This window comes from Schistocerca piceifrons, chromosome 4, assembly GCF_021461385.2.
Source record: "Schistocerca piceifrons isolate TAMUIC-IGC-003096 chromosome 4, iqSchPice1.1, whole genome shotgun sequence".
Classification (NCBI taxonomy): Eukaryota; Metazoa; Arthropoda; class Insecta; order Orthoptera; family Acrididae; genus Schistocerca; species Schistocerca piceifrons.
The window spans coordinates 142,625,870-142,640,315 of record NC_060141.1 but is presented as its reverse complement, the minus strand read 5'-3'; the positions used below and the strand labels follow the sequence as shown (position 1 = coordinate 142,640,315).

Here is a 14,446-nt window from a genome sequence, read left to right as displayed (position 1 = left end):
GAAAGGGACAAAAGGACAGGATCTATGATAGAGATAAATTCAGAGAATAAGGTTAATAGTAACACTAAAACCTGCCAGGTTACGCGAGAGCGTTATGGTCAGCCTGGATGTTGTTTTTAGGCGGTTTTCCATATCCCACTAGGTGATTACTGGGCTGGTCCCCATGTCCCGCCACTGTTACATCACTCATAGCCATCTGAACACGTTCGTACTATTTCATGGCTTACACTAGATGTTGACAGCTGGGGTACACTACTTCCATCCCAGGGGATGCGGAATAATGACAGGAAGGGCATTCGGCCACCCTCCGATACTAACATAGCGAAATCCATAGTAACAAGGCCAACCCTGCATTGAAGTGGAACAAAGGCCACAGGAAATGATGATGGAGGTTAATAGTAATACTAACAATACACACTGATAGCTGAATTAAAGATAGCTGCTCTATCAGCCAAATACAATGTTTCCTTGTGGTATGTGGCAGAGATGGCATTAAACCTCACTGGCCATCCAAACATCACACAATATCTACAACACAATGTCAGTATTTTTTAAGTATGAAATCTTTATGATTTTAAAATTTATGGGGATGTCTGTGGAACACAGGCTGTTGTGTCCACGTTTTACAGTTGTCAAATGCTGCCATGGGAACCAGGATGGCTCCGTCCTATGCTAACCTCTTCACGGGCCTCATGGAGGAGGCTTTCCTGAAGACCCAACAGCTGCTTCCCCTGGCCTGGTATAGGTTTATAGATGACATCTTTGTGGTCTGGACTCATGGTGAAGAAACACGCCTTAATTTCCTCCATAACCTCAACTCCTTTTCGAATCTGAATTTCACCTGGTCCTTCTCCAAAACCCAAGCCACCTTCCTGGATGTTGACCTTCATCTTGTTGAAGCTCACATCCACACCTCTGTCCATATCAAACCCACAAACAAACAACAGTACCTTTACTTTGATAGCTGCCATCCATTCCACATCAAACGTTCCCTTCCCTACAGCCTAGGTATTCGTGGCAAACGTATCTGCCCTCAACAATTACACCAATAACCTGACCAGTGCTTTCCTCTCCCGCAACTATCCTGCAGACCTCGTCCACAAACAGATCTCCCGAGCAATACATTCCTCCCCGCCGAACAACAATGTGACTACCCCCAGACCACACAGAAGCATCCCCCTTGTCATCCAATATTATCCTGGCCTCGAATACATCAACAAATTACTCCGCCAGGGATATGACTTTCTCAAGTCAACCCCTGAAATGAGATCATCCCTTGACAAAATTCTCCCCACACCACCCAGAGTTGCCTTTCGTCGCCCCCCCCCCCCCCCCCCCAACCTCCGTAACATCCTGATTAAACCCTACAATATTCCCAGACTTCCTTCACTACCCAGCGGTTCCTAATCCTGTAACCGACCCCGCTGCAAAACCTGCCCCATGCATCCCCCCAAAACCACCTACTCCAGCCCCGCTATTGGTAAAACACACACAATTCAAGGCACGGCCACGTGTGAAACTACACACGTCATTTATCAGCTGACATGCCTGCACTGCACAGCCTTTTACATCGGTATGACAACAACTAAACTGGCTGAGCGCATGAATGGACACAGACGAACTGTCCGCCTAGGAGATGTCCAATACCCAGTAGCGGAGCATTCCCTCCAGCATAATTCTAGGGACCTAGGAACCTGCTACACCCTATGTGCCATTTGGCTTCTCCCACCCAACACCAGTTCCTCTGAACTGCGGAGATGGGAACTTGCACTCCAACACATCCTTTCATCCCGCCATCCCCCTGGACTGAACCTACGTTAAACAACCTCACTCCCATTTACTCTTCAGTCTTCTCCTCTTTCCCTTTCGTCTTTAGCCATTCACGCATCTTTTCATCCTACATAGTTGTGTTCATCTTTATACTGTATACCTTTTTACTTCTGTTTGTATCCTCTTTCGTTTGAAGCTGGCACAGTACTTACAGTAGAATATCTTTGGCTTCCCTCTGACAACCATGCCTCCATCCTTGCTACCCTCCCTGCTTTCCTTTCCCTGTTGCTTCATAACCTGGGTTGTGAGTAACTGAATCCACTTTCCCTTCTTCCCTTTCTTTCCCCTCTCTCCTCCCTGATGAAGGAACATTTGTTCCGAAAGCTAGGAACGTAAATTTTCGGTTCTGTTTTTTGTGTATCTATCAGCTGTACTGAGCTGCGGTAAGTACTGGCCAGCCCCTCTATCTCTTCGTTAAACACTGTCATATGTCACTTATAAGTTCTGTTTTGCTCTTTTTTGGTAGTTTCTTTTACTTCTCCTGTTTCTGTTGTTCCTCTTGGTCATGGCCCCCACCCCTTGAAAAAAATAGCAAGAAAAAGTTTTATCTTCCTATCACGACCCCTTCCAGTAGTAGTAGTAGTAGTAGTAGTAGTTTCCTCAAAGAGGGTAATAGATTAATCTTTAACTTAGTACAAAGTCGTAAGAGAGAGAACCTAACTGAATAAAGATGGAAAAGGATATAAGCCATGTACTATACAAAATAACCTTCCTAGCTTTTGCCTTAGGCAGTGTCCTACATGAGCGACATAAGCAAGCGACAGCACGTGACCGCTTCAAACGACAAAACACAACCACAGGTGTAGTTGCGGAAATGTCCTACGTGAGCGACATCTGCGTTGCTGCCTGTCTCCTGCTGCAACTGGCAATGTTTTGAATTCAAACGTGTTTGGATTTTGTCGCTGCATCACGTGCGGTAGAGAGCGACAGCCACGTGTCTTCTCGTCAAAGCAGTGGAGCAGACGCGATGGTAGCTATGAATTACTTAACATCCGATTTTACGAAAACTATTCAGTGAAAACATTTGATTCTTCCACATCTTATAGCTTGATATCTTTAAACGATAAAGGTCTGAATTTATTTTCATTAATTGTGTTAGTTACTGGGCAGCACGAAATTGGGTTCATGGCTGCACGAAATTTAAGAATTTGCAGAGGTAAAAGCACAACCCGTAGACATTCCATATAAATCTATCTTAATTCTATTTAAAGTTGAGACCGGTATGATATCTCTTTTCACTCTTGAGGTATTGGTTGTTGTATCTTCTTCGGGAATCAAGAGGTCCTAAAAATCATTATATCTCATTAACAGTTCAAGATATCGAAACGAAGAATTTTGGAAATGACAGCACACAGCAAGGACTATTTTATCATATGACTAACACTCAATGCATTTTTGTTAATGTGTGAGCAGAGCCAAAACAAGACACACTATAACTTACACCGTGAGGTTTTGTCCAAATTTTCATAGCTAAACAAAGGGAGAGAAACAGGTAAACAGGGTATCAAAGTAACCAGCATGAGGTCTAGTTTGAGCTGCTGCTAAGCTATGTAAATGAAGTGTCAAAAATTTCATCTGTCCAAGGCCTAGCTATTTTGCACATAAAAAGATACATTGGGGCGGTATTTAAATGTCAAAAAGGCTTCCTTTTCAGGTAAATGAGTAGTCAGTAAGATCATGCTTTCTGATTAAAACTTGAAATTAAAAAATGAAAGAAATCAGTCAAATATTTTATGAAATGATTTGTGTAAAAGAAATAAGTAGAACAGAGAAACGTTCTACATGCCTCTGAATGATGCTCGAAATCATGAACAGAAAATGAGGTGCACCAAACGTTTCCCTAATATTTTTTATTTCATACCTTTAGACAAATCATTACACAAAACGTTTGACTTTCTTTTCAAAAATTTTGTAAGCTTTACTTTTACGGACTATTTAGAGTAATTGAAATGCTTGGCATTAACAATGACTGCTGATGAATTATGTTCACAACATCAAATATCTGTAAAATTTCATGGTTCATTGTAATTTATTAGAAATTAAATGTGTGTGATATACTGGGATAGGTGTGAAGATCATGTTATTTGGCAAGACCTTAAAAATATACTTAGCAATGCAATGTAAACACTATACATAAAACTTTGTATACAGATTGTATCTGAGTCAGTAAAAATATAAGAACGACCTGGTATTGATCCCATGACCTTTTCCTACCACGTATTCATGAGCTGTAAACACTACCCCTACACCACACCTAGCTGTTGCAAAATGTTATCAATCTGTGTACTTATGTTAGTATTTAGCATAGTTAATCACATCGTAGTCATTCCTCTGCATTTATTGGCTGTTGAAAGTTCTTGATCATGTAAAAAAAAAAACCTTCATATTTAATTTATTGATGAGATACTCAAATGCTCCTCTGCTCATTCATGTGTATTCGACGAATTTGTCTGGTGATCTTCATAGTTGATACTTAGGAAATTCTCCATGGAGATTGCTCCCTTTGTAAATTTCATCCACAGCATTCCATTTCGCTTTATTTTCTTAAGTAAACCTAATTCTGTAGCCTTACTCTTCAGCTACAGTATTCTACAGGTTAGGGATGCCGTTTTATTGAAGCGGCTGATTGGCTCTAAGCTGCCATCTTGTAGCGCGACATAGTCGCTCGCACACAGGACACCCAAGCTTTTCGCCCGATGCTGCTGCTTGTCGCTGGAGTGCGTCGCTCACGTAGGACACGGCCGTAGTGATTTAAGGAAACCACAGGAAACAAAAATCAGCACAAATTTACATGAACACTCATCTGGTGTCATATCTGTCAGCGGCGTCTATGAAAGACAGAAGTTATTTATTTAACAGTTTGGTAGAGAAATGCATTGTATTATTTCACACTGTAATTACATTATAATCTTAGTGCAGTGTGATAACTATCTATTACCAGGTTTCTCATCTGATTGTTAGTCAGGTTCTGTTCAGTGAAGTGATATGAAGGCCAGTCTGAAAAGTTTAATTATCTCCTTGAAAAAATAATTTATATAATTAAGTTTTTTTGTTTCCAAATAGATGTCTGCAGTCCTGATGCGCACTGAAATACCCATGGCACAGTACCACATCATCTTGTTGGAGGGGCCAAAATAAAAGGGGCAACCCACCGGTAAGATGGAGAATTGTGCAGTAATGTGCCTTTGGCAGCAGCAGAAATATAACAGCCATTCAGACCAACAGGGACGGCTAAAGAAGTCATATGGTCTGACACAGCTGCTACCTACAGCCTAAGTTAACATAGGACATCAAGTTGCACAAGAGCAGCATTTGCAGAATCCATGTTAATTTGTAAGGATAAGGTTTCTTCAGTTTTTTATAACATTCATAATACACAAGCATGAAACTTGTTCTCTTATGTGACAAAAGACTGACGTTAGCAATACAGGTCTATAGATATACATCTGTTTATCACCGTTTCTTCAAGACTGAAATGACAAGCACATCAGTTATTTTCTAATCTGAAATCATTTATCAAATACAATCACCATATTCATTTGGTGATTGGAAGGAAGGACAGTAACACAACCATCTCCAACTTCAGATCAAATTTGGCATTGTGTCCTTTTTTGTATCAGCTGTTTCAGTCCTAGTATGTTCAGCACGTGACTAGAACAGATGGTTTTAACTCCATTACTGAATTTAGCTAACCTTACAACATCTTCAAATTTTCCGTCAGTTAGGTCAGCTAAACATCACTTTAGACTTCACTGAAAACTTATCACACAGTCCTCCTTATGACCTTTTGAAATTCATGAGATTAGCAAGAAAAATCAGAGTTACAAACCTCCACTGTAATTTGACTTTCTCAAGAAAGATGATTCAAAAGTTTTAATGTCTATCTTTCAGTGTATGTTATGAAGGAAAGCATAATTTATGAAGTTACAGAACATTTGTGAATATCTGGACACATTTTAAGTCAGTAAAAGGTAAGTTCATGTCACACACACACACATACTGTTTTAGTTCAACCAAATAACTAGCAAACTAATTTACAGACACAAGCCATTGTCTTGCAAAAAAATATAAAAGTATTTCTGTTGCTAATTAGGAATGTACTACATACAAGATATCACACGATTTCATAATCTAGTCTCTGTTAATACACTATACTAATAATCAAATACTGTAAAAATTGTAATGCAACCTTACATAGTTGATTTCAACATTGAGAAACAATGACCGATACATACCTAGTTGCTGCAGTTTCAGCATCTTTTGTTGCCGTTACAAGAAGCGGGTGCATCTTGACAGTATCTAACATAGGCTGAAAATACCAGAAAGCATGTTTTAAATTCAGAACAAAGTTGCCATTACAACCAATGCCAGAATATAATGACAAAAGCATAAAATTGAAAATCTCAGTTTTTAATTTGATATATGTCTTTCAAATTTATTCTAGATTATATTGTAGGGATCAAAATAGCTTACAAAATTTAAAAAAATGAAATTACGGTGTGCTATAATGGTAGTCCTATTCATCTAGAGTCTTGCCAGCATGAATATTCATGCACACTCACCACACTCCCAGAGAAATGGGAAAGGGGAGGAGGGTTGTCGTGGGAGTGGGGGAGGTGGGGGTGAGGGGAGGGGAGAGACAGACAGCAAAGAATGAGCACTATTCAGTACTAATTGTATGTTGTCTTTAAAGACTGGCATCATGCACTAATTTCTTTATAGCACCAACGACAAACGACCATAAAGTGATGACTAGGACTAGGATTTTTAAGGGTAGGACACGTATTTTTTGGTAAGACTGACATGTTCCTTAAATACATACTAATGCTTGTTATGGAAAATCTAAATGAACAGTCAGCACCATGTAGGGGCACAGGTGCAAGCGCACACACTTGCGCGTGCATCTGAGCAGGTATACAGTCTACCTGAACTTCGTTACAACATAAATGAATTAGTGAAATTTTTAAGCCATATTTATGCATATGTGCCCATTTCTCTCTGACAGAGCGTATTTTAGTAACTAAATGGCCATTTTTATTATACTTTCACACTTTCAAGAAGTAAAGAACTTTTGTCATGCAATTTGTTTATTCCGAGTTACATTTTTCAAACGTGCGCATCTCATTTCGTTTCCTGGAAAATTACAAATATCTGCCTTCCTCCACTATTTCGTTTGAATTCACAACATGAACTTCACCTTACACAACAGTGAGTGTATAGCCTATAGTTCTATATGAGCAAGCACGCACTTAAGACATTCTGGGCCCCTGACTGCTGACAAGTATATTACTGTGTTAATTCTCACTGAAGTCAGAAGTGTATGCAGTATAGTCCAGAAAAAATGCCAAAAGTTAACCAAAGTATTCAAGTAAAATCACAACAGTTCATATCTCAATATGATGTATCTTCAATTAATGGGGTAAAATACTGTACTGTGTACCAAGCAGTCCCTTCCGTACAGCCCAGCCACCATGGTCATAGCATCTGCAGTGACAAGCAGTCCCCCTCGAAATATACCAAGGGTCTCAATGAAGCCTTCACTGACCGTAATTATCCTCCCGACCTTGTACACATACAAATCTCCTGTGCCTTATCTTTCCAGTCTCCCACCACCTCCCAAAGTCCCATCATCCAGCCACAGAGGAGCTTTCCCCTCGTAACTCAGTACCACCCAGGACTGGAGCAACTGAATTACATTCTCTGCCATGGTTTCAATTAAATCTCGTCATGCTCGAAATGAGAAATGGCCACTATCCTTCCCACCCCTCCCACAGTGGTATTCCACCATCCACCATACCTACACAATATACTCATCCATCCTTACACAACCCTTGCTCCCAATCCCTTACCTCATGGCTCATACGCCTGTAATAGACTTAGATGCAAGACCTGTCCCATACATCCTCCCATTACCACCTATTCCAGTCCAGTCACCAACACCACCTATCCTATCAAAGGCAGGGCTACCTGTGAAGCCAGTCATGTGGTCTACAAGCTAAGCTGCAACCACTGTGTTACATTCTATGTGGGCATGACAACCAACAAGCTGTCTGTCTGCATGAATGGCCACCAACATACTGTGGCCAAGAAACAAGTGGATCACCCTGTTGCTGAACATGCTGCCAAACATGATATCCTTCATTTCAATGACTGCTTCAGAGCCTGTGCCCCATAGATCCTTCCCACCAACACTAGCTTTTCTGAATTTCAGAGATGGGAACTTTCCTTGCAATACATACTACATTCCCATAACCCTCCTGGCCTCAACCTTTGTCAGTCACTGTCCTCACCCATCCAGCCCCAGCCCCTTCCCTGTTCCCATTCCAGCACTACACAGTCGTCATTCCACCACCACACTCTGTCTTTTTATTTTTCTCCTATGCTGCTGCTTCCGCCCCCCTCACCACCTTTCCCCGGCCCACCACCTAATCTGCAGCACTTCACTCTCCGCCACCCCCACCATAGTATTCCCCCCCTCCCCGCCCCACCCTCCTCCTCATCCCCACCCAGTCACCACTCCCCTCATGCACTGTTGCTGCTGCTGCTGCTGCTCGCAGTGTGGCTTCAGTTGCCTGAGACTGCCGGCGTGTGTGTGTGTGTGTGTGTGTGTGTGTGTGTGTGTGTGTGTGTTTTTGTTAATGTAGGCCAATGGCCAAAAGCTTTAATCGTGAGAGTCTTTTTGTTGTGCGTATCTGTGACTCAGCATCTCCATTATATGGTGAGTGGCTACTTTCCTTCTCATAATACTGGTATTGTAAACTGAGTGATGTAAGAGTAATTACAGAGAAGTCATTTAACGTTCAGCAGCATGAGGCAACAGAAAAACACAAATTTGGAGTAAAAGGGATTTAAAGTGGAAAAACACTACAGAAAATTGTGCTAGGGCAGTCCCACCATTCTTATTCACGATTCTGAGAAGAACTATTTACAGCTTTCCTCTGTGCTGAAATTCCCTGGAGTAGAATGAACCACCTAAAATTTTGCAAATTCTTAGAAAAATACACAGGGAAATCTCTTCCTGATTATTCAACATTAAGAAATGACTGTGGCATTCAAAGTGGTGAAAAAAAATTGCAAGAAATCAGACAATGGGTTGCAAATAAAAAAATAAGGCCCTCAAACAATGAGTCCACAGGCCCCATCGGAAGATACACTACAAATGCCATTGTGGGGACTTCGGGAAAAGATAGAAAGGGCGAAAAGTTATTATAAACTGTAAACATTTAGAAACAGTATAGTTCTCTACCATTAGTAAACTGTTCAATAAATCTACGAGTGCTATATGGCCTAAAGGCATTAACAATGACAATAATGTATGCTGCCCCTTGTACGGTAAAAGCTGACAATTCACTAAGAGCATTGGACAATAATATGGTGCATATGACCTTTTTTTAGCTCGTGCCTTAGACAGAGCTGCAGATGAGACAAATTGTAAATCCAGTGATGTTAAATTTATTGTGTGTGTCAAAAAGGTATATTTAAAAGTCCCTTTATGTGTTGCAGCAATTTAGTTATAAGCTCAGGGCATTTCCTTGCCACCCCTGCCCAATCTGACAAGATGGGGGTCTCGGACTGATGTCTGCAGTTACTACTGGAAGAACTTCAACACTACGAAAAGCACCAGTGATTCATCTGATAGTAGTGAAACTGCTTCAACTGGATTAGCCCAATAATTAATGTCAAATGCTTATGTTTCAGGCAAACTTTTGTACATGAAGTCAATTTTTTAATTTATTCCTGTTGCCGTAACTGCTTAGGAGTAATCAGAAGTGCGATCAGTGAAGCACATAGAACAAGTGGGAAAAAAAATCACCATCTGAAGATGGCCAATATAGACCAAAACTGGCAGTCTGACGACATGAAAATTTGCGGCCATAGATGCGAAATAAAGGAAACTTATTCTATATTTGGGTCACTGTTCAATTCGCGAACATGTCGCAGCTTGTGAAGTGAAAAAATGTGTATAAATTAGAAGCTCTTTCTGGTAGAGTGGGGAAAGAAGTGTCAAAGAAACAGAAAAAAATTAAAAAATACAAGGTGCTATCGAAAATTTTTGGGACTGGTGCTACCATATGTTGAAAACCTTACCTTTGGACTAATGGTCACCACCACCCTTGAAGTAGTTCCCATCCGCACATACACACACCGGTCCTAGCGCTTCTGCCACTGCTCAAACATTTTCTGGAAGTCCTGTTCTTTGGGGGTGTTTATCACTGCCAGCGATGCTTCTTGAATCCTATCTAGAGTGTCGAATCGACGGCCTTTCAACCCGAGTTTCAGTTTTGGGAATAGCGCAAAGTCACAAGGTGCCAAATCTGGCGAGTACAGTGGGTGGGGTACAACTGCCATGTTTTTTGCCAAAAAGGTCCTGGTGAGCAAGGACATGTGACAGAGCGCGTTGTGATGCAGCAGCCAGTTCCCTTGACGCCAAAGTTCGGGCTGTCGACATTGCCCTTTTTCATGGAACCATTGCAAAACATCACAGTAGTACGCGGAATTCACTGTTTGGTTGGGTGGGATGAATTTTTTGTGCACAATTACCTTGGTATAAAAAATCAATGATCATGTTCTTCACTTTGCTCTTCACCCATCTCGCTTTCTTTGGGTCTTGGAGAGCCCGGGCTCTTCCACTGGGTCATAACCGTAAATCCAGCTCTCAACGTCGGTGATAACCCGAGACAAGAAAGTTGGATCATCAGATGCGGTCTGATGAAGGTGTGTGCACATTTCAACACGCTGTGCCTTCTGATCGGCAGTCAAGATCCCTGGTACAAATTTTGTGGTGACATGAAGCATGCCCAATTCATCAGTCAACATTCATTGACATGTCCCATAACCAATACCCAATTCACCTCAAGGTCTTTAATGGTTCAAAATCAATCAACACAAACCAATTATTGTTTGGCAACAATGTCTGGTGTAGTGCGGCTAACGAGCCTTCCAGTGTGAGCATCATCACTGATGTTTGTATGGCTCTGTCCCCCAAACACTTGTTGAATCATTGCAAGGGTCTCCGTAGCACTTTTTCTGAGATTCGCAAAGAATTTGGTACACACGCGCTGTTCTGTTCGCGGATCCATCGTAAAATCGCCACACCAAACACAGAGTAATACGGAACTCACTGTGAACATGCAACACGTCCTCCCAGCTGAATGCCACTCCTGTTCTTTATTTACATAAATGATATGCCCTCTTGTCTATCTATATATCCCAGTCCTGCTCAAGCTACTGCGGGGTCTGGGTGCTGACGAGTCCTATCCATTTGGCTTGTTCCTCCCACCATTTTTCTTCCTCAACTTGCCTACCAGGTCACACCTCTCCTTTCCACAGATATTCTCACTCCTGTTTTCCACCATGTTTTTGGGCACCCTCTAGGTCTTTTTCCATCCATCTTTAGTTCTTCAATAATTTTGGGGAGTCTTTGTCCACACATACTCTTAACATGCCTGTATCATCTTAATCTGTTTTTCTTTTTATTATTATTTTTCCCCCTCTCATACTTTCTTGTTTAAGGTCCTTTCAAATATCTACACTCCTTACTCTGTCCATTCTTGTTTTTCCCTTAACTGCTCTGAGAAATTTCATTTCCCCTGCTTACAGTCTGCTCTATTCTCTTTCGGTCATTGTCCATGTTTGTCCTCCATAGGTGACAATGCCCCCTAGTATTACAGGCAATTCTAAAATACTTCTGTTTGCTCATGACACTAGCTTGGTAGCAAAGGATGTTGTGTGCAAGACTGACTCAGTTTCAAAAAGTGATAGTGCAGTTCATATCTCAAGTTCATGGCTTGTAGAAAATAAACCCACGCTAAATCACAGTAAGACTCAGTTTTTAATTTCTAACGCACAGTTCAACAAAACCGGACATCTTAATTTTACAGAATGGGCATATGATTAGTGAAACTGAACAGTTCAAATTTCTAGGTATTCAGATAGTAAACTGTTGTGAAAAGCCCACATTCAGGATCTCATTCAAAGACTTAATGCCATTTTTACTATTTGAATACTATCCGAGGTAAGTGATTGTTCATCACAAAAATTCACTTTGCCTATTTTCATTCGCTTATGTCATATGATATTATACTTTGGAGTAACTCTTCCAATTCTCGAAGGATATTTTTGGTTCAGAAACAGGCAGTTCGGGCAATAAGTGGCATAAGTTCACGAACCACTTGTCAACCACTGTTCACTAGTCTCAGTATTCCGACATTGGCCTCTCAATATATACTTTCTTTACTATCGTTTCTTGTTAACAATATCAGCTTATTCCCAAGAATTAGCAGCTTTCACTCAGTTAATACTAGACAGAAGTCCAATCCGCATTTCAATCACAGTTCCTTAACTCTTAAGCAGAAAGGTGTGTAATGTATAGCTGCATCCATTTTCAATATGCTACCACAAGAATTCAAAAATCTTAGCAGCAACCCACACATTTTCAAATCAAAACTTAAGAGCTTCCTCATTAGTCACTCATATTCTGTCGAGGAGTTCCTTGAAAAATTAAGCTGATTCATGTGTTATATTGCTGATTGTGTTTACTTAAACTTATGGCTTGACTTTTTTTTGTGTTCATAAACATTTCATTTTATCTGTTATTACTTTTATGTTGTAATTTCATGTACTGACACGTTCAGTGACCTTTGAGATTTGCTCCTCAATTTGGTCCTACAGAACTAGAAGTGTAAACAAAATAAATAAATAAAATACAAAATTTCTCTGTGTCCGTCTCTTTCCTCCCTTTGTCATCCCTTCATTCCCCAAGTCCTACACTGCCTCGTTACTAGACCATCAGTGCAAAATCAATTAGCACCAGCAGTCCCAGAATAGGATTGTACATTGGTCTGGGCACAGGACAGCTAGGAGACAAAGAAAAGTTGTCTTCTGGAGCACTTATATTGGAAACTGTATGGAACCCAATGGCGCCAGCTGGAATAATAACAACTTTATGAAAAGGATAGTTGCTACTCACCACATAATGGAGATGCTGAGTCACAGATTGGTGCAACAAAAGACTGTCAAACAAAGCTTTTGGCCAAAATTGACAAAACACACACACACACACACACACACACACACACACACACACACACACACACAAAAGCAGCTTTGTTTGAAAGTCCTTTTGTTATGCCTATCTGTGACTCAGCATCTCCGCTATATAGTGAGTAGCAACTATCCTTTTAATAGTACTTACTGGAAATATATCTCAAGTGGTTGTCTGAGTCTAATGTTCAGCAAGAATGACTTTTTCCATCAATTATTTCTAGTTTTACTTTCAGCATTAACTAAACAAATGCAATCTCATAAGTTGTCCCTTTTTCCATGAGCTTTTCTTTAAATAATTGTTGTTACAACCTTCCCCCACTCTTGTTTATTACCACTTTCTTCCAGTTTTTATTAGCTAAAGCATAATAAATGATAACAGAAATAGTTAAGAAGATTACCTTGATAGTATGACTGAAAACAACAAGATTATCACGCTGGCTGTATTGGCTGCGTAGGTATCCGAGAAAATTGCAAGGGTACATCCCATATAATCGGTGGAAGAGGAAATACAGGCTAATTTGTAGGTGCAACAAATGTTCTGCAGGAAGTTTGTTGGGATTATTTGTGTTCCAAGCTGCCAATCGGCTGAAATATACAAACATAATTCTCTCTTACAAAATACAAAAACTCAAAATTCCATATGATTAACTAAAGTCTCAACCAAGACTAATCTATCTGTAAACAAAGTATTTTTATGGTAAACTATTCTTACTTCCAAAGATCAGTGCAATCAAAGGAGTAAAGGCAAGCACTCACCATAAAATTCAGTATAAAACCAACACTAAAAAATCTTTGCTAAGCTTTTTGGCAATACTTGTGCACACACCTCTACATTATTGCAATGCTGCACCCTGACTTTGGTGAAGTGTGGGTGAGAGGAACGAGGGGAGCGAAGGGGTGAAGAAGGAAAAGTGATTGTTAGGGAGGGATATATAGAAAGGGAAAAGGATAGGAATATGGCACTAGTGAGCTCACTCTAGTGCAGGCTGGGGACATTGCATTTGACACAATGACATGGGGCAGTGGTTTAGGGAAGATCTGGGTGTGTTGGACAAGTAAGATAGGACAGGAGAAGAGTAGAGGGAACAGTGTGGGTGCAGCTTAATGGATAGTTGCACTGATCTAAAGTGTAGCTGCGTGTGTGCGTGGGGGGAGGGGGTGGGGGTGGAGTAGACAAGGGAACAGAGTTGAAGGCGGCTGTAGAACTGAGGTGTCAGGGCAATGGTGCCGGGTCAATGGAAGTGTTACTGAAACAATTCCCACCCATGCAACTCAGAGTAGCTAATATTGGGGACAGGTGGGTGGAAGAAGGATCCAGATAGCACAGATGTGAAGAAGTTGAAGTCACACTTAAATAAATACAGTTATGGCGTGGAATACGAAAAAAAATGAGAATTAGCTGAAAAAGTCCTAGAAGTTATTTATTGGTAAATCTGCCTGGCCAACACAAATAAGAACAATGGAGGAGCCATCCACAGCAGCAACTGAATGAGGGTTAATAGTCCTACACATGGATGGTAAAAATACTCAATTAAAAACCCAGAAATGGACACACAGTCAAAATTATACA

General features: G+C 40.7%; 1 protein-coding gene across 1 annotated transcript in view; it reads right to left on the bottom strand.

Annotated features, from left to right (window-relative positions):
• LOC124795679 (hamartin) overlaps positions 1-14,446 on the bottom strand; it is a 236,520-nt gene that overhangs the window by 138,953 nt on the left and 83,121 nt on the right. The window contains exons 6-7 of the mRNA XM_047259760.1: positions 13,275-13,461; positions 6,066-6,139 (exon numbers count right to left, since the gene is read on the bottom strand). Of these exons, the coding sequence (XP_047115716.1) occupies positions 6,066-6,139; positions 13,275-13,461 (261 nt within the window). The remainder of the gene's footprint in view (positions 1-6,065; positions 6,140-13,274; positions 13,462-14,446) is intronic.